This window comes from Acanthaster planci, linkage group LG01, assembly GCF_054643075.1.
Source record: "Acanthaster planci isolate LZ-2023a linkage group LG01, COTS_SCS, whole genome shotgun sequence".
NCBI lineage: Eukaryota > Metazoa > Echinodermata > Asteroidea > Valvatida > Acanthasteridae > Acanthaster > Acanthaster planci.
The window spans coordinates 9,246,431-9,267,423 of NC_141777.1; the positions used below are offsets into that span (position 1 = coordinate 9,246,431).

Genomic DNA, 20,993 nt, shown 5'->3' on the forward strand with positions numbered 1-20,993 from the left:
CTTGGTCCAACTTTTTTCGAAAATGTCCGCAGATAAAACGCCACAATGTTCTGAAATCAAAAACACCGAAATCGATGCAAATGACAAGCAAAATTGAAATACAGAGCAGAGGCGGATCCAGGATTTTCTAAAGTAAAGGGGAGGAGGCGTGAACTTAAGCAGCAATGGTCAAATGCCCGCGAGCGGGTAGCACGAAGCCCTTACGTGTGCGGTACGGGTCCCGCTGAAGGGATTCTAGTACTGGATTGGACTCTAGGCGCTCTGTGGTGCAATTTCAGGCAGCGTGGCCCCTCTTTTGTTCTCCCTCCCGCATTTTCTTCTTTATTCATTAGTTTTTTAGGTGAAAAGGCGGGTGCGTGCGCCCCCATGCCCCCTGGATCCACCCCTGTAGAATCACCAAAGATAGGCCACAGTTACCAACCACCCTTTTTATTTTTAATGATTACAGACTAAATTATGTCACAATTCTGTACTTTTGTTCATCCCGTAAAGTTATCCATTGCTCAACCACCCGATAATGTATTTAGGATGTCAAATATTTCATCAGCCAGTTCCACTTTAAGAAAATGTTCAAGAAGCAATCACTTGAGACAGTGTGTAGGCCCACATCCATTTTTGTGTACGAGTGCTATTTGCGTGTTTCTAAGAGTCCACAAAACTTAAAGGTTATTTGACATTTTCTGCAATTTCCTGCAATTCTGAATTAAAAACAGCTTTGTTTTCGAGAAGGAAGGGGAAAAGTTTGGGGGGACGATGGCCAGCGTCGACCAAAGTGTGAAGGGCGTATGCCGCATTTTTATTTATCACGGGATAAAAATAGACGCAGGCTAACTAGTCGGGTGCTCATTTACACCCGTTTGGAGACTAATGGAATGCCCCTTTTCAAACGTCAGGGGGCCGCGTGATATATATTGAGTGCCAAAGTTCTGTGCGTAACGTTAGTTGAGCAAAAGCTGAGACAGACACAACTTGTAAAGTGGCATCTTCTGAAGTATGTATGGCCTGTTTGGAACAACGGGGTCTTCGGGAGAGATCATAAAGTTGAATGTTGGTGGAGCAAGGTAGGCCCTACGGTAAAATAGTCGAGGAAATGTTAGTCTAGGCTTACGTCATGTAACATGGCCGAGCGCCCAGTTTTCGGACATTAGGAATGATTCGAGAAATTATTCAGAACAAAACTAGTATTTTTATTAGTAATACTAGGCCTTGCTATCCAAAGTGAAAAATAAATCGATAATGTTTCTTAATCTTAGGTTTAGGGGTTTGTTTATCAAGCATTTTGTTTAGGCCTCATAGCCCTACTAAAATCCCCCTGCCCGGCCCGGCCCTCCCCAGCCTACGGCGAACACCATCATGACCATGGCTTGCCATGGCAATGAAATAAAAGATGACCAATGTGAAGTTAGTTCCTCGTTCAACGTTCAACATTCATTGTTGAACAAGTAACCGCCTGATATTCGAATGTTGAATAAGTAACCATTTGTGCACACCCCTGGAAATGAAGGAGTGAAAAAGGGCCCACCGTCCAGGGACAAAAAAACACTCTGCCACCATGCACATCCATTCACATGAACCCAATTTGTACGTACCATGAAAATCATTTCACAATGATTTTTGCACAAACAACTCTCTCCCATAGAGGGAACCTAGGGCATGGAGTTCTTTGGGATCTAACAAGCCCTGAATATACATGTAGGTGACCATTTTTTTAGGGCATTGTGTATACAATATTAATTTTATATACTTCTTGTTTTCAACGAACTATTTCCGCCAATCAAAATGATATATATCAATCCCATGCCCTGGCTCTAAACCTTTTTTTTTCAAGTGCTTGACCCTATTGCTTCCATTCCACGGTCAAAACGGCTTTGACGAAATTAACATGTCTTGTCAGTTGAGTTCTTCACTTGCACACCAGAGTGGGAAAGTGAATGCATCACACCGCACTTTTCTGAAATTGAAATAAAATACCCAAACCCCATGCCGTAGCTGGAGATTACATTGAATCTGATGTCATTGTTGTCAATCATTGTTGACTCCTTGCAACCTGGGTTATGGGCATTTTTGGGTCAAACAAGCCCTGAAATGTAGTTGGCACAGTTATTTATTCTTTTCCTTTTGCACTCCATCACTTTTAGAGATGTGCATCCTGAATGGCAAACGGTTACTTAATAGCCTCAACAGTCCCAAATCCTCCGATTTCAATATGATTTTATATACACCCCAGGGGGTTAGGGTTAATGTTGAATATCAAACAGTTCCTAGTTCAATATTGAATGTCGAACGTCAAACAAGGAATAAGTAACCAACTTCACACCACTGGCAAAGATGCCATCTGCACAAACATGACAAAGTTTTCCTGTCAGTCAAAATCAGTCAAATGATGTAGGATACGTCTCTGTACCAGTGCTGTAGAGGGAGAAGTGGAGGGAATTGTTGACGGCATAAGGAGGCATAATCGTAATCATCTTTGCCAGTCATGATAGTGCCAGGTTTTGACATGTAAACAACTATTTGTTCATGAGTTTGAATCCTGGCTCAATTACACAGGTTGTTAAGACAAGGATCAGACATCAATAAATTGCATGCGAACCACCCGCCCTCCATCTGTGCAAAATAACAATTTTGAAATGGACAAGATGACATGTTGGCCCTTTGTATGAATGGAAAGTTGATGTTGAAATGTACCCCCAGAACTCCCTCATGGGAGCGGAGCGGACGTTGGACCCCAAAGTTCTGGGGGTTGTTGAAATGGCGGTGATGTGCGTCTGCCTTTTTTTTTGCAGGCAAGGATAACTGAACATGCACAGTGAGTGTGTTGGATATTTAGACATTTTAGCACGATAAATCTTTGTCTGGATCCCTTCTTACGTAGTCATTGTGAGTTCATATCATAAGATGGAATTCAGACCCGTTGCAGTTTCAAACTTTTGACCTCCTAAAAAAATCTTCCAGAACCACTCATCTCAAGCAAAAGTGAAATATCCTGCAATTTAACTTGGAATTCAGTTCAAAATGTAATAAGAAGAAACTGGGATTTTTGTTCAGTGGGGGAAGATAATTTGCAACTTGTTTGTTTGTTTGCTCTCAAAGTCCACCAATAACCGTAGGGCCATGGCTCAGTCACCTCCAGCAGGGGGAATCGAGCAATTGTATAGTATCAATGTCGTGCCAATTTTAAAAAGAAAAGAAATTATGTGTGACCGGATATTAGCAAGATGAAGAAAGATGCTGACAAAATGTGGTTGCTACAGTGATGAGCATATCAAGGTTGTGTTTGGTGTCAGAGAGTGAAACAAATAGTTTTGTACTGGAGATCTGCAACGGTTAAATAGTTACCATTTTCAACACTGATGTCACTTATTTGTCATCTGCAAGGGGTGCATCATAACTCAAGCCAAAACTTAACACACTAGTTTGTTTCCTCGACAGGTTTTCAACATCGAAGCAAACGCTGACATGCATCCCAGACTCCTTTTTCTGCAGGTACAAAACTTTCCTATAGAAACGATAGTAGCATTTAGGCCTAGTGATTTGTGTTTAATACTGCTTTTGTGTTAATTTGAATGTTAACGACACAGTTGTCTTCACTTGTATGAACTGATGAGGGCATCAGGGGAGGTACTTCTCTCCTCCCCCCCCCCCGGAAAGATGGAAAAAGATGGAAACAAAAGAAAAGAGAAGAAAGGGGGGTTAAAATAACTAACGTGCATGAAAAGGCCTTAGAATCAGCTCCCATCCACCTGTATTGGTTTTCAGTTTGATGCTGATGAGAGCTTTGCACCCCCCTACCCCATTAAAAAGTCCTGGCAACACCCACACAAGTGTGTATTTGCCTGCAACTGGGGACCCCCTATTGTTCCTCTTTTGTTTGTACTTTAACTGTTTTAGAAGACCACCAATATGTTTTGTACACAGTTGTCAATCGGGGACCCTCTGTCAATCGGGGACCTTATTGTCCTCTATTGTTCAAGGTCCCCAATTGAATGCAGAAACAAACTCACCCCCACTGGTGTATAATCAATTATTTTCTGAAAACCATCAGTAGATATCTGCTGTTTCACTCTCCGTTCAAGTTATGTATGTGCCCTTTAGGTCCTCAGCAGGCTGTATAACAATGCATGGTTACTCTCAGTTGTGGTATTTTGCAAGTTTTGCAAATGGGTTATTCCAGAAATAAGGGGTCCAAAAGTGTGACATTTTCGTATCTCTGTATCTCAGTTAGATATGACCTTTGGTATTTGACATGGAAATATCACCGGAATTGATTTCAAACTATGTATTACTATTTGTTTGGTAGGTAATATTTTGCTGTTAATTCAGTCACGTCTTGGAAATTAGAAAATGTGTTCTGAATTTACAAAATCACATGTCAGATGTGACAGGGACATGAAAAAAAAGGACACCTAATTTCTGGAATTACCAAAATGCCATGTCTCACTCAGTCTATTACTGCGGTATGTCAAGAAACCATATATGTAAGCAAACATCCCCAGCATGTTTTGCATTACTTTGTGTTGGAACAAACACAACAATAATTGAATTGTTCATTTCTTCCTCATTCCACAGCTTGACGAGTGGTCGCATTCCTTCAGTCAAAGATGAAGAAGGAGCAGTGAGTATGTCCAGGAAGTTTTGCTTCTCCCATCCGTGGAGAAAGGGCCGTCTAAACTGTAAACCCAAACTGTAAATGAAGAAACTGTGCTGGGTTAATTTGTTACCCACCCAGAAAGCACTCTTGGATGACCACAGTGCTCAATGTGTAGTTTTACTTTGCCGCACGTGAAGAGTTGAGTCAGATTACTCGGGTTAGGAGGACGAGACCGAGGAGATGCGGGTTTATAGACAACATTCCACTTGTATCGACCACACTCGCTCGATCCTAACCAAATTGTGTACTTTGAAGGGGAGGGATTAGCTCAGTGTGAACTTGGAGAGTCCAGAGCTGTCACTGAGATGGATAGTTTCAGTCGCAAGGACATGTAAAAGTATTGTCGTTGATCCATTTACAGGAAAGGTGTTAGAAAATTGCCAAAGAGCACTGTACTCGTAAGTGTTCTATTTTGGTGTAACTGTCCATGCCAGTGGCGTGTCCCAAAGGGGCGAGGGGAAGAGGGGACAAATCGCTCCTTGGAGACATGTTGCCAGTGGGTTTTTTGGAATTATATTGCAAGTGCCAGAATTATAAACACAGTACCGTCACCTTTTTCTTTGCAGGGGTGAGAATTATTTTAAAGAAAAGAAGAAGAAAATGTAGCAATAATTTTTGGGAAAAAAGAATTCATGTTGTCCCCCACCTTGGTCTAAGATCTGAATAGTTACTGCACCATTCAATACAACGTATAATTCATACAACAGGGACATATTCAAGTGTTGTATAGGGATATCTCCCATTGATTGTTTGAGGCATGAGTCGTTGGGTGGATGCTTAATCACAGAACAGGACGTAAAAATTTGTGTTCCCAATTGAATCATGAATGTGTGTCAAATTTCCTGGTTTTAAGTTTGAGAAAGTAGGTTGGCCAATTTCCAGCTTTTAAGTCCCATGCACTGCATGCCATTGTAAAATAAGCATTTTCCTGTATACATTATCTTCTTTCCTTGCCACACCTACCAAAGAACTGCGACATTGGCATGTTAGTCAGTTGCCTGGCCAAATGCGAAGGTGTTTGGAATTCATATTTTGAAATGCACTAAAGCTGTCATTTATCATGGACTAGTTGTTTTCTTTTGATGTTTCATTCAAATGGCTCATTACTGAACATGATGTAGTTGAATATCAGCATTGAAATTTATTTCCAAGGGTTCACCATAAAAAAACCTCAGACAGACCAATTTAAGGAGTTTGCTGCCTTAAAATGTGGTGGTCTGACTTCCTTGGTTTGCCATCTCTTTCAGATTTTCATAGATCGAGACCCGACAGTCTTTGCAACCATCCTCAATTACCTGCGTACCAAGGAACTAAATCTCAAGGGGGTGGACATACAGGCACTACGGCATGAAGCAGAGTTCTACGGCATTTCACCTTTGGGTAAGTGCAGGTACCAGACTTGTAGCCTCGAAGGACCAATGAGTGATTGTGTATTTGTGTCTTGTGTTGTTGGTTCCATTTGACAAGACTTTGAGGCTTTGTGAATTACTGACCAATATTCCTTGCAAATAATCAACTGTTAATTGTCAGTGTTTTTAAAAATAGCTCCTCGTGTTAGTAATAAGGGAATAATCATGTGCGTGGCAAGTCTTGGCTCAGGAAGATGGACTCGACGTGGCTTGGACATTATCAACGTACAGTCCCCTGAGCTGGTCTTAAACATTAATTTAAGACTGACCAAGCACATATTTATTGCCATTCATAAATACCTTTTCAGTCAGAAAATCAAAATATGATGGATTTCCAAACGATTTTGTTCTAGATTTTTACTTCCATTTTCCCGAACACCCCTGTCTATTTTATGGAGTATTCCTTTTGCAAGTTGTCCAGTAGAATCTCCTTGTGTGGTCGTGGTACATGCGTGGCGAGCCGCGTGCACTCAGACTCTTGACCAATCAGAATCGATTAAACTGTCTCGTATCCTGGTGCCAGTGCATGATTTACGCAGCAAGCATTATCACTTCTCAGCGGGCATTATCAATTCTTAATGCACAGTAAAGTTGCACATTGTTGAATAGGAATCTGTCTGAGGTATTTATGAATGGTTTTTTAAATGGAGGGAGTGTTCAACACTTCCGAGGTTCCATTTGAAAAACACTTTTTTCCAGGTTTAAATGTAACATGCTTCTCGACAGGCTTATCAGATTAGGCAAAGTTAGATTAACGATTCACCTGGTTTTTTTTTTTGCCAGGACTCTATATACAGTGTTTTTTTATTCAATTGTATTGTAATTCAATTGTAATTGAATTTGTCGCTTTAAAAACTGTATTATTTCCACTGTTTATTTGCTTGGGACAGTCAAGAACCTGGCTCTGTGTGAGGATCTGGAGAGGTCTTCCTGCGGTAACGTTCTCTTCCACGGCATGCTGCCTCCTCCCTGTAAGTGGTCTGCTTGTTCTCCTAGAGCCACTTGACTTGCATGTGGGATGTGTTTATTTTGCTTACTATACTCGGGCATGTATGGAACCTAATTCTGAATATCCCTGAGACGAAGGAGTGTGATTTTTAAGAGGTGGGATAGAGATGCTGTTTGGCTCATCCTGAACAGTTTTGATTTATTTTTGCTTCTGTTTTAAACATCAAATGGTTTATTAAATTGAGGAATGCACTTTTATCTGCCTTGAATCCTGTGCTGTTCATATTTGGTTTGTCCAATCAACGGAGCTTTAGAATTCAAGTTGTGCAAAGGATGTCATAGAGAAAGTAGCGATAATCGACATGTGATGTTGCGATTGCAGCATTCCCGCCCAGGATAGAGCGTAGTGACCACCGCCACAGCCTGTCGGTGGAGGCCGAGACCAGACCCAGGCCGGCGCTCGCCCGGGGAGCCTCGCTCAGAGAATCCAGCCAGAGACCGGCCTCTGCCATCGAGCCCCGGATAGCGAGGGCTGACTTGGACATGCCACTCGGTGGGTGCACAGTTTGGAAATCTTGAACACTGACCTCTTCCTTGGAAAGTTTTGGGTCTGGGGCTAGAGCCGAGCCTCTGGGTTCTTGAACGGTGGAGGATTTTGAAAGGCTTCTGGAAGATTCCCAGCACCCATGGCAGACGAGCAATTTATCAGGTTTATCTCTGGATTTCAGAATTGTTTTGAAATTCCTAAATTTCCAGGGATTTTGAACTGTTACGGTTTTGGTACTTTCTTCGCACTTTGTAGGAGATTGCAAGATTCACATAATCATAGTCTCTTGGGAGAGAACTCACTTTTTGTCGTGTGTTTACCTGTTAAGAACCATTAGAAGTTGTAATATGTTGTTATTGTTAAAACCTCTCAGCTGGGTGTTTACAGGATTTCTCTCCCCATCTCAACCCTGCTAAGGAGTTTCAGTTGTCTTACGGTTTTCACATGTATATTAGTTTGTACAAACACCGGTGTCAGTGAATTTCTCTGGTGACGTTAATCCATACTTTAGCTGAGTATTACTTGACCATCCCAAAGTTGTCGTCTCATACATTCAGCTCACGTGCTTTTTAATTTGCTTAAGTTACCTGTCAAATTATTATTGGAGGGACAAGTGTTTGAGTTTTCATCTTCAAGAACTTGGTGTGCTAAAATGATCATGTTTGTCAGATGCAGCTTGTAAATTAATGTACTCCGAGGCTGTTGGTTTGACTGAGTGCTTGACTGTAGTCCTTGTTATGACAGGACTTTGGAAGGAGACTGTCGGACAGTGTGCATGACAAGAAGAGGACTTTGTCAGTTCCAAAAAGGGTAAAACTAACAGCACAGATGGAAGGCATTTAGGTTTATCGGTTTCTCATCCTTATCTCTGCAGAAGCCTGCACCGACCCCCGCCGGGTCCTGATCGTTGCCGGCCACCACAACTGGATCGTGCTGGCCTATGCCCATTTTGTCTGCTGCTACCGTATCAAGGAGTCCACAGGCTGGCAGCTGGTCTTCACCTCCCCCTACCTGGAGCGGACTATTGAGAGGGTGGCCCTCAACTCCCGGGTGCCCCTCAGCCAGTCGGAGGGCAAGGAGAAGATGGTGGCCGTATCCTACGGCAGCCAGATCCGGCTGTGGAGCTGCCAGGACGAGAGCAGTCGCAGTCAAGTGGGTAAGTACTTTCTTGGAGGCGAAGGGGGGTGGCTTAGTCGTCAGTCAAGCACTGTCCCCAGTAATGGGGGGGGGGTGTGCAGAGATTAATTCCCACAACTGGGTCTTCAGGCTATTTTTGTCAGTAATTTGGTTGAATGCACGTTAAAAAAAAAGGAAACTATGTTCTTTTTTTTGATGTATTACTCTGGCATTCTGGTGAAAAGGGGGTATAATGAGGGTCACGTTGTTGAGGGTTTCTGCTGATTGACATTGTGCTGGGCTCTTTTAAAAGCCTTTGACCCAAAAGTGTCTCTTGCGACTTGTGACTCATTGGGTCTGGTTGGGTCACATTGTTCTTATTCCGATGCCTTTGTGTGTCGTGCCTCAGAAATAGCTGTCATGGGACAGCTGAGATCCTGAGGGAGGTGGAAGAAAATACACCCTATCTGTCCCGTTTTGTGAGGAGGATTTTTTAAAGAAGCCCCCTCTAGCTTTGGCCTAGAAGGGACAGAGTTTTCTTATTACCATTTCGCTTACGAGGTTGGGAGATCGGAATCTTCTGTGGAAAGGGGTCGTGTTTCTTCCAAATACGTAATATGGGGCAAAGCATGTAAGCAAAGAGTAAGCCCAGTGTTTGTCTTTGCCTAGGTACCTTTGATCTAGCAGTGCATGTGGACTCTCTGTTCTTCATCGGCAGTCAGCTGGTCGCTACTAGCCACACGGGCAAAGTGGGTGTCTGGCACGCCGTCACGCAACATTGGCAGGTATATGGAGTCCCGTGAAGACCCACAGTAGAATCATTCGCAGTGCAGTGTTTATGATGCATCCTGGGAAAAGCTGGTCTTGGGATTTGGGTATTGAGTTTACAGTGGTATGTGGGTTTGAACCCATGGGTACCATGGTGGTCATGTTCCTTGGGCAAGGCACTTTACTACAGTTGCTTCTCTCCACCGAGGAGCACAAATGGTAATACCTGCAGATCCTTTGATCCAGTGAACAGTGGTAGTACTTCCGCAGCGCTTTCGGACTACTGGGTATAAAGCACAATATGAGTACCACCCGTTACCAAACTCTCAGTGCGGAATGGTGTTTCCTTCTGAATAATAACGCTGCAGGTTTTTTGGGGGGGAAGGGGATGCTAGTGACTGTTGAAAATAAAAACGATCTTTATTTTCCCTTTTTCTGATTATTTGTAATCCGTTGACTTCCAGACCCAGGAGATGTGTGCCATTGCCAGCCACGACACAGCGGGTTCCTTCCTTCTACTGGGCTGCACCAACGGTTCCATCTACTACATAGGTCAGTGCCAAGTCTGCCACCTCCGAAACACAGTACCAATGCCTAATACCTCTTTGTTTAGTTAATAAATGTGGGAGTGCTTTATAAGATGTAATTTTTAGAGCCTGCCAAATTTTACAGTATATATGTAATGCAGGGTGTGATATTTTAGGATTTTTACCCCCTCCCTTCTACAAAATGTAGAGGTTTAACTATGCAGGATTTGTCACTTTCTGCAGTGCAAAATCTACTTAACCACTTGCCGCCGGGGACTCCGGTTTCGGGCACATATTCTTTATGTGCGTAGCCGGGGTCTCCTAACTCGGACAAAGGGAACTGGGCCTTGTAACAAAAGACCATACTCGTGACAAAAGACCAGGCTGCTGGGCATTAACGACATTTTTTCACTCTCAATAGTGGAGATAATCCAGCCTTGTTTTGAAACAGTATACCACAGTTTGGAGCATTTAGAGCGAGCGGATTACCAATGGGGGAAAAAGTACTCCACCACCACAGCGATGAGCCACACAGCACCGTTGCATGCTAATCTGGCTTCTACTGAAAAGAGGTCAGCAGTGCACTGAGCCAGTCTCATGAACAAACGAAAATGATATAACACCGCATAATCTGGGCTCTTTTTACAAGGCGGCAGGCCTGGCTGAAATACTCAGTGTGAATAGATGTTGTCTGTCAGATTAGAGTAGAAACCAGACAGTCCTTCGTGTGGGTGGAAGTGTCCAGTAATTGAAGATATGAATTTTTAAAGAATTTGAAAACAGAAAAAAATGAAAATTATCCCGTCCCAGCATCATCAACATTCACAAATACCATTTTAGTGAGAACTCATGCCTCCTTAGCGATGAAAAGTCCTCAAAAGTCGCCGTGTTACAACTTTTCTTGTGGACGTTAAGTTGATTTTCCTTCCTCTCCCTGGTTTTGTTCAAGAGGTCCTTCTGTAGGCCTAGATCCCACTCAATTCAGTTCTTAGCTAAACTACTCATTCAATTATATAGCCCAAGTTACGGTTGGTTCCAATTGAGGAATATACACCTGTATCTACTGAGAGAAAAAAGTGACTGCTAGAAGAGCCTGTTGTCGTACGCCACAGGATGATTTTTTTATCTCTTCTTGGCAGACATGCAGAAGTTTCCTTTAAGAATGAAGGACAATGACCTCCTGGTCACTGAACTCTACCGTGACCCAAGCAACGATGCCGTAACAGCACTCAGCGTTTATCTTACCCCAAAGACGAGTGAGTCCTCACGTAAAAATTCATTGAAAATCCACACAGACAATTACATAGATGTCTTTTTCCATGTATCTTCTCTCCACTCCACTGATTTCCACATAGTTTTTTGATCTGTGAATATCCACATGTTCTCATATCCACCCACATCCACATGTCCATTATCCACTCATATCCACATGTCTTTTATCCACTCATATCCACCTATTTTGCATCTGCTAATATCCTGGTGTTATCACATGTTAAGCCACATGCGCACGTCCACGTAATCCACTCATATTCACAGGTCCTCTAATATCCACATCTTCTTGTACTTATCTTCACATCTTCAAATCTGCCTACATCCACATAACCTCCTTTATCCACTTACATCCACAGATCCCCTTATATTTGGTCATATTGGTGCATTATCTTGTTCTTGTCCTGTACTCGCCCACTGGTCCATGCTTTGCACTCCTATCCAGTCATGTCCATACTCTTTCATCTCATGTCTGTGCATGTCCTTTATCCACGGGTATCCACATGTCCCAGCTATTGTTACTACACATGAAGCATGATGCCCCCAGATTACAAAGACTACGACCTTGGCATCTACTCAGCATTAGAGTTTGAAAAACGGAGAAAAGTTCTCTGCGGAAATGCTCAGATAATTGGGCTGAAATGCTGAGATAGTTGGGCTGAAATGCTCAGAAAGTTGGACTGAAATGCTCAGATAGTTGGGCTGAAACGCTCAGATAGTTGGACTGAAATGCTCAGATAGTTGGACTGAAATGCTCAGATAGTTGGACTGAAAAGCTCAGATAGTTGGGCTGAAATGCACAGATAGTTGGGCTGAAATGCACAGATAGTTGGACTGAAATGCTCAGATAGTTGGACTGAAATGCTCAGATAATTGGGCTGAAATGCTCAGATAATTGGGATGAAAAGCTCAGATAGTTGGACTGAAATGCTCAGATAGTTGGGCTGAAATGCTCAGACAGTTGGGTTGAAATGCTCAGGTAGTTGGGTTTAAGTCCCATGAAAACCTAGAGAGAATTCAGATGAATTTCAGGCAGCTTGTGTTGAGGAGACTTTTATTAGCAGTATCTCTATCTTCCTGCTTCTGTCGTCTTTCAGGCATCAATTTGATTTTCCTGAAAATCTCCAAGGAAGTATTTTTTTTTCACGAATGGGCTTTTATCAAAACCTGTTTTATGGATGCGTTGTTATTTTTCCTCAGGCCTGACTGGTAACTGGATTGAGATCGCCTATGGTACCATCTCTGGTAAGGTCCGTGTCATCGTCCAGCACCCAGAGACAGTTGGTCAGGGGCCCCAACTCTTCCAGACGTTCACCGTACACTGCAACCCCATCTCTAAGGTCATGCTGTCCGAGAAGCATTTGATTTCAGGTACTTTCATTAATTTGTCATTTTAATAGGGTGGCCCCGTAAGTTACCAATGAACTGTTCTCCCTAGGGGAGAGGAGAATCCCAGCTAGATATTCTGGGGGAACACATAGAATCAGTATGGACTGGAAAACTGGACGACTTCTTTGTCAGTCACCTTGGTTTTGAAAAGATCTTTCCCAGTCAGCAGAGACATCATCTTTTGGAGTTTATCTCCTCCTGCGACAATTGATGGTTTTTGTCTTGCAGTCTGCCAGGAGTATAACCACGTCCGGACCTGGAACGTTACCAGATTCCGTGGCATGATCTCCACTCAGCCCGGCTCCACACCCCTCAACTCCTTCAAGATTCTCTCCTTGGAGGAAGCTGACCTCCACCCGACCTACGCGGCAGGAAACAATTTCGGTGAGATTCTACCTCCTCCCGCTCCAATCCCCTCCTTCACCTCCCATGGACTTTACAAAAGTTGTACTGGTGACCAGAGTTTGCAGAAAGTTCGTCTTTGGTTACAGGAGTTACCTCTGAAGCAGTGATTCTAAGATTTATGTGCTTGGATTCTTCTTTGGGTAACGGTGAGACGGATGTACCCTGCCCCTCACTGCAGTGAAGCACAACTGACAGGTGGATCTCTGGTGACATGCTTTGTCTTGTTTATTACAGGGCCCTATGGTGACCGGGATGACCAGCAAGTCTTCGTCCAGAAGGTGGTTCCAGAGACGGACCAGCTCTACGTCCGCCTTGCATCGACGGGACAGAGGTGAGGGGAAGAAAAACTACGCAACATGTGACCCAACTTAACAAAATGAGTGGCTAGATCCATATTTCAGTGAAAGGCCTTTAAAAGAATTTAGACAATATCAGCCAATAGGAACCCTCCACATTTTTCACCCACATAAAGTGAGCAACACAACAAAATATTAAAGAACTCAGTGTGCTCTTTCTTATGGAAACTAAAACTCGGTGTGCTCTTTCTTATGGAAACTAAAACTCGGTGTGCTCTTTCTTATGGAAACTAAAACTCGGTGTGCTCTTTCTTATGGAAACTAAAACTCGGTGTGCTCTTTCTTATGGAAACTAAAACTTGGTGTGCTCTTTCTTATGGAAACTAAAACTCGGTGTGCTCTTTCTTATGGAAACTAAAACTCGGTGTGCTCTTTCTTATGGAAACTAAAACTCGGTGTGCTCTTTCTTATGGAAACTAAAACAAAATTACTAAAAAACTTGGGCTTTTAAGACTTACTTTGTGGGATATGGTCACACGTGATGGATTCTGTGAATAGCTACAGATCTCATATGTATCATTCACGTCTTCAGCGTCTGGTCGTGCTCACATGCTTTTCTTTTGTGGCAAGAAGTGATAGGTTTGTGCACCCTGAGTACTTCCACACATGCGAACCAATGTCTGCAATCAGAGTTGGGATTCTACGGTCATTAGTCTTGCTGCAGACCTTTTTAACCCCTTTGCGCCGGGATGCGGCTAGACACGCCGTAAAAATTGAGATCCTCAGCCCGCTTTTCAACTATTATTCTCGGCCCACGCTCGAGTGAACACGGTGAAAGAAGCCAGACCCCGGCTGGAATTCTTGGAGTCAGCTTTCGGGAAGAAATTCCCGGCGCGAAGGGGTTAAGAAATAGGGGACAAACATTGACAAAGAAATGTCTCTCTGTCAAAAACAACTTGTCCAAACACAACTTGTCCAAACCCAACTTGTCCAAATGCAATTTGTCCAAAAACAACTTGTCCAAACACAACTTGTCCAAACACAACTTGTCCAAACACAACTTATCCAAACACCACTTGTCCAAACACCACTTGTCCAAAAACAACTTGTCCAAACAAAACTTGTCCAAAAACAACTTGTCCAAACACAACTTGTCCAAACAAAACTTGTCCAAAAACAACTTGTCCAAACACAACTTGTCCAAACACAACTTGTCCAAACACAACTTATCCAAACACCACTTGTCCAAACACCACTTGTCCAAAAACAACTTGTCCAAACAAAACTTGTCCAAACACAACTTGTCCAAACACAATTTGTCCAAAAACAACTTGTCCAAACACAACTTGTCCAAACACAATTTGTCCAAAAACAACTTGTCCAAACACAACTTGTCCAAACACAATTTGTCCAAAAACAACTTGTCCAAAAACAACTTGTCCAAACACCACTTGTCCAAACACAACTTGTCCAAACACAACTTGTCCAAAAACAACTTGTCCAAACACCACTTGTCCAAACACAACTTGTCCAAACACAACTTGTCCAAAAACAACTTGTCCAAACACAACTTGTCCAAACACAACTTGTGCCTGTGACTGGATGACGTGTGGTGACAAAAGGTGACTTTTACGCCAACCCTGACAATCTGTCCTGCCATAGCTGTGCCAACTAGAGCCCATGCCATCTGTGTAGTCCGGTTAGATTTGGATAGGCATTTTTAGGCCAGAACTGAGATAGTAGTTATTAATGCTCGTAATTTTCCCTCTGTGTCTGCCATATGTACCTACATCGTACTGTTCACTGTACTTTTGTTGTCAAAGAAAGAAATCACCTCTGTCGGATGAAGTACTCTTTGTGACATAAAGAGTGGATCATATATACATATACAAGTCCATCCTAGCTCAGATAACATACCCCATAACTCCCTGTGTTTGGATTATGCTGTCTCAATGCAGGGTCTGCCTAATTCGTTCTGTGGATGGTAGCACCATTACAGCCTTCTGTGTCCATGAATGCGAAGGCTCTAGTCGTATGGGCTCCCCTCCACGCCGATACCTGTTCACTGGCCACTCCAATGGATCCATACAGGTCGGTCCAAAAGACAAGTTGTAACAATTAGATTCCTCCATTGAAAATATTGCGGAGGACTTTTGTATAAAAATGACTGTTACTTCCCCACTCAGAGGAGCCAGGCCCTCCAATATCTTAGACTAGGTAAATAGTCTCGTTTCAGAAAAAAAATGCAGGTTTCAGAAATTTTGCTTGACTTCGGGCCAGTTGTGTATTTCAAAAGGCAAGGTCACTCAAGAATAAAGTGTGCATTTCAGCTAATGCACAGCTACGCTGTGTGTATTGCTGTTTCTGTATGACCTAGGGTGCACATATTCAGCATGTTTGGTTGGAATACCAAACTGGCTGATTGATGCATTTTTGTAAAGTTAGATGTGCGGATATATAAATCAACCAATGTGTTGCATGTAATGGCATAAGTTTCCTTTCTAAGGACCACTAAATGAAATGGAACTAAATTCAATCAAACGATCGAAATGAAATGTGTATAATTGAGTGGCTTCCAGTCCAATTTTACCACTCCAAGCACTCTTGATAACTGTCAACTTTCTGTTTGTCTAGTTCTATGCCTTTTTTTGTCTGTCTAAAGAAATTGTTATCTGCTCTTTGTTCTCACCTTGCAGATGTGGGATCTGAGCACTGCCCTGGACAATCTGGTCAAGGCTAACAAAGGGGAGAATGGTGAGTATGATTCTGGGTGTCACTGTGAGATATAAAAACAGGTCCGAGTCAAAGATATACAGCAGAGCACCACACTTAGAGATTGTCTCTTAGTTGGTATAGTTGATATAGTCTGGTTGCCAGCTAAGATCATTTCATTGTGCTGGTCTCACAATCCTCATTGATCGTTTCAACGTGTCATTGTTCTGGTCTCACAATCATGTAAATACTTCAGGTCACAGTCCAAATTGTCAGTTGGCATTTAGTTATAAATTGCATGCAGAAAAAGGCCAAGCAAATTGACCCTATGGCATTCACGAACATTTTAAACTGAATTTGTGAAGCTAATTTAAGAAACAAACTGTTTGCCTCTGCATGTATTTTGACGGTATAATGACCTCACGTGACACTGCAAAATGAGAGTGTTTCAGAGTTGCCAAAAACTATGTATCTTTGCACTGTTTAGACCAAGAACTTTGTTATGATAAGAAACGTGATTATATGTTTTAAAGCTTTAGAAATTGGCACAACTCCAGAAAGGAGAAGATGAGCTCCAAAACATCACAACAAGAAAGAGTGCAAAATCAGGCATCTATCAAACATAGTTGCAGGCAGATTGCCTCCAAATATGTCTTTAGAGATACCTGATTTGAAAGAAACTACAGGAAATGATATGTGGATTTAGTTGAGCATTCCAAAAAGTACAGCTTTCTCTCCAAGTCTGACCTTTGAAGAGCAGTTTTGTAAAACATCGTCTTATGACTCTAAACTCATTTTGAGGTGAGCTGTAATTGGAAGTATTGAAATAATGTGTGATTTGTTTACTTGCTTTAGTTGATCCTAACTTGCCGGGGGGACCCTCCGAGGAAGAGCTGATCCGCCTCCTGGGCCACTCTTACGTCTCTGCCTCCCGCTCCACCACCCCATCCATGAGCCCGGCCACCTCGGCCCAGATGCTGCCCCACCTGCGCATCAACCAGCTGCGGTCCGGCGGCTCATCCAGCACGCTGGCCAATCAGAGCACGGAGGAGCTTCCATTTGGGGCGGAGGGGGGCGGGCAGCAGGCAGGGGAGAACACAGATGGGAGCTTCTACAACCTGAAGATCACCCACTGCTGAGACGAGATGATCTGCTTACGAGCTGTTGTAAAGGAAGATATGAAATTTATTGATCGACATGACAAGGTTTCAGGGTGTCAATTTTTATGGACTCCAGGCTGGAAGTGCAGCTGGTCCTGTGCAGCCTACTATGCAGCTGAAGGATGGATACACTGGTTTGCACATTGAATAGTTTCAACAGAATGTGTACAAAACCTTAGCATCATCACACGAGAGGAATATTTCTTAGCTTGGTGGAGAGACAGTAGGGTCGATGAAAAGTCCTTCAATTACAGATATTTTTGCATTTTTTATCATTTACACTGTACTTATGCATGGACTTTGAAGAGAAAGACCTTTTTCCAAATCAGGCGGTTTGTTTCCATCTTCGGCCTTATCTTTCTCCAGGATCAGTTTCAAATATTTGCTGTGGGAAGGAATGATGGAGATTCTCCCAGTTTGGGTTATTAATGTAGCTGAACACCGAGTTTAAGCGTTCAACTCAGCGGCCAAACATGTCTGAAGCCTAATCAAGAAGGAACAGAGATTTGGAAAACCTAATACAGACATCAGCTAAGGGTAGGCCTTCACCAGGTTAAGGGGACAATTTGCTTTGTTATGCAGATTAGGACCAAGTTGTGGGGCCATTTCTCTGGCCCCACGATGGTTTTGGTCCCCACAAAAGAAGCGTAATGACAAGTGTTTGTCCCCACAACTACGGAACAAGTATTTCTTATCTGACAGGTGTCCTTAAGTAGAAAGTAACTGCACACAATAAAACCAGGATACTGGCTCAATGTTACATGTACACATGACTAGTTGGCCATACTTGTTCCGTAGTTGTGGGGACAAACACCTGTCATTTATTACACCTCCATTGTGGGAACCCAAAACATCGTGGGGACAGAGAAATGGCCCCATGGCTTGGTTCTAATTTGCCTAATGATGAAAAACTCCCCCATAGGAGTTCAGAATACTGTTCAGGGCCCAAGTTCACGGAGCTGCCTAACAGTTTAACAGTTTAGCTGCTTCCTTATAGCAGAAGATTTTGCTTACAGTGAACACTAGTTCATAGTGTTGCTTGGTGTTCTTGTGTAAGCACATAGAAATTCCCATTTGTCACTAAGCTAAGCAAATATTTTCTCTGAGGTGTGAATTCTGCTCCGGCATGATTGGAAAAGAGCTGGAGAAAAGTCTTTTCTTGAGGATACAGGTTAGTAAGCACATTATGGGGTACCGGTGAAAGGTTAATAATTATGCACTTTACAAGAATGCAAATGCAGTACCAACAGAGGACTGTCTTTGGGACGATTGTCTGTGGTCCCCGCTCTCTGCAAAAGTACAAAACAAAATCTCTTTAAGGAGTTGTAAAGGGCTGATGTAAACTTTGTAAAAACGTAAATAAATTAATTACACTTTGTGAATGAGAGATTAATCATAAATAGTTTCTGTGTAATATTTTGCCAATTACCCAAAATGATATATTTTGCTTGACTTGGAGTTGTGCAATATTTCACAGAATGAGAAGCATCGGCATTTTTCTACACGGATGTTTGTGTAAATTATGTATGCACATGCATATTTAGTTTGTATTCAGAGTTATTTTTTTGTATAGCGTGTACTTTAGGCGGGCAGAAGTTGAAAAGTAGTGTGTGATTGGATGCATATTTGCAATGCATTCATTTCTGAAAATGGCACATTGTCCGTAGGACATTGACAATATCAGACTTGAAGAGTTGTTAGCAAAAAAGGTGCAGAGTGCAGAAGTCTCAATTTGGAAAGTTTTTAACTGATTAACCCTCCTATGCAGAAGTCACTCTTTGGGTCACTTGGTAAACACCTCAAAGAAGCACAGCTGTGTTGTGTGGTGCACTGCACCAACAGTCCCTCACAGGAATATAAGATTGCACTTTTGTGCTGTCCAACAACTGTGCTTCACTGTTTCATGTGCATCATTGTGCAGTAAACCAAATGCAGTGAAGAGGACTGCACAAAGACCCTGGGTCCTTTTGTGCTGGCAACCAACCATATGCACATTGAACCTGTGCATATTTGTGTTCCATGTAGTAAACACACGCATAAGAGTGACTGTTGGCATTCATGCGTATCTGTGCTGTTAAACCATAGGAGGGTTAAACCAATTATAGAAATGAGGGAGGCCATGATTTTCATGCACCCTTTGCCCCAGAATGGACGTTTGTTCCATCGAAAACTTAAACAGATTTTGGTTTTTTTTCATTCTCCTGTTGACATCTGGGTAGAGAGTACCCACAGCATTTCTATTTGACTTGTCTTTGTGATGATCAAGTGATTGAAAGAAAACCCAATGTTACGTATGGGACAAAAATGTGATAATTCTATGCAGCAATTTCGTTCTAGCTGTTTAACCGCACTACAACCAGCTTATAGCTCTTATATTTGTTTTTATGGAATGACCCGTTTCTTTTTGAAAGCTATTTGGATAAAGTTGGTTAAGCACTGTGCACAAAATATTCAAATGTTGTTCTCTCACAAGATTAGGTAAAAAGAACGAGCCGAGATTGATACCAGTCTGTTGGCTAAAAAGGAAGGAGTCTTGTAGAAGGCCATTGGCTGCATCTAGGTTCTTTTCCAATTTCTCTATTTATGCCAAACTTAAGCTGATGTAGTTTCAATTAAGTCCAAGAAAGAAGACAGTGCATGCAGCGTTTTCAGGTATGCGATTTAGGGCAGAAATTGGCACATATGAAAAACATGTTCTGTGAAAACTTTTGATCAAAACAAAGAACTCTAAAAACACACCTTTGCATTTCTTTACATTTCTGGCATACCTATCTTTATTGTGTAGCAAATGAATCAAGATTTCAAACTCATTGGGACTTAATTTCTAAAGTGGAGCTTTAATATTACTTGGGGATTTAGGAACCTAAAGACAACACCAAGCTTTAAGTAGGTAAACAGCAGATAACAGCATAAATTTGTATTCCATTAGGGAAATCCCCATTTTTGATGATTTACCATTGTCATAAAAGTTCCATTTTATATGTTTTGTTCAAAAAGTGCATTGTTTTTTCATGAAATAGCCAACAGTGAAATAGTTTACGACAAATTCACTGACAAATTATCTGATGGTTTTGGTTTGAAAGGATTCTTTGTTTTATTCTCTTTTCATTCAAGTACATACAATCACACAGGTTGCGCCAGAGCACACAAAAAACCGAGAAATCACAATTTCAATTATAATTCTGAGTTTCAATTGCAAGTCTAATAAATGCAGGCTGGACCCAGTTTAATTTCCTTTTAAACAAACTGCTAATTCATGGTAATAAAGTAAGCCAATATTTTGTTGACAAACGACCACTTAACTGGTAGATGTTTATTTAATGTGATTCTCTCAAGGAAGGAATTTTGAAAAAGAAAAAAGATTTTTAATAAATATTCTGTTGAATACCTGGGCTCTAGCAAAGGTCACATATTGCTGGTAAAATACATGCTCAATTGCAATTTGTGCGTTACTTGTATTAAACCTGGCAAGACATATTCCAATGCTCTCAAGGAGTGTTAAAACAGGGTGATATTTGACAAAATTCATAAACTACTAAACTCAAAAATGGGGCATGATGTATACGTACATTTGGTCCATACACATTCTCCCAAAGCAAATCTACAGGTGGACTTCGTAGACCCTAGGTAGGTCAGAAGTTTCATTTCGTTTGGGATTTCTGTTGAATTGGAAACATCCTAAACCGTGAATTCATAATTTGGTGGGAAATAAACTGTGTTATCATAAAGGTATGATACTTAGGTATATGTGGATTTCTTCTCTTTTCTAAATACATGATGAAAAAGCAAAACGTCT

General features: G+C 42.0%; 1 protein-coding gene across 1 annotated transcript; it reads left to right on the forward strand.

Annotated features, from left to right (window-relative positions):
• Window positions 1-893: 893 nt before the first annotated feature.
• Window positions 894-20,929, forward strand: LOC147800308 (BTB/POZ domain-containing protein KCTD3-like). The gene is made up of 16 exons (XM_087137634.1): window positions 894-1,061; window positions 3,433-3,486; window positions 4,570-4,615; window positions 5,899-6,031; window positions 6,951-7,031; window positions 7,391-7,561; window positions 8,430-8,711; window positions 9,341-9,456; window positions 9,904-9,991; window positions 11,106-11,222; window positions 12,436-12,606; window positions 12,853-13,008; window positions 13,264-13,360; window positions 15,284-15,416; window positions 16,022-16,079; window positions 16,893-20,929. The coding sequence occupies exons 1-16, from the start codon at window positions 994-996 to the stop codon at window positions 17,174-17,176; spliced, it is 2,055 nt and encodes a 684-aa protein (XP_086993760.1). The 5' UTR covers window positions 894-993; the 3' UTR covers window positions 17,177-20,929.
• Window positions 20,930-20,993: the final 64 nt, after the last annotated feature.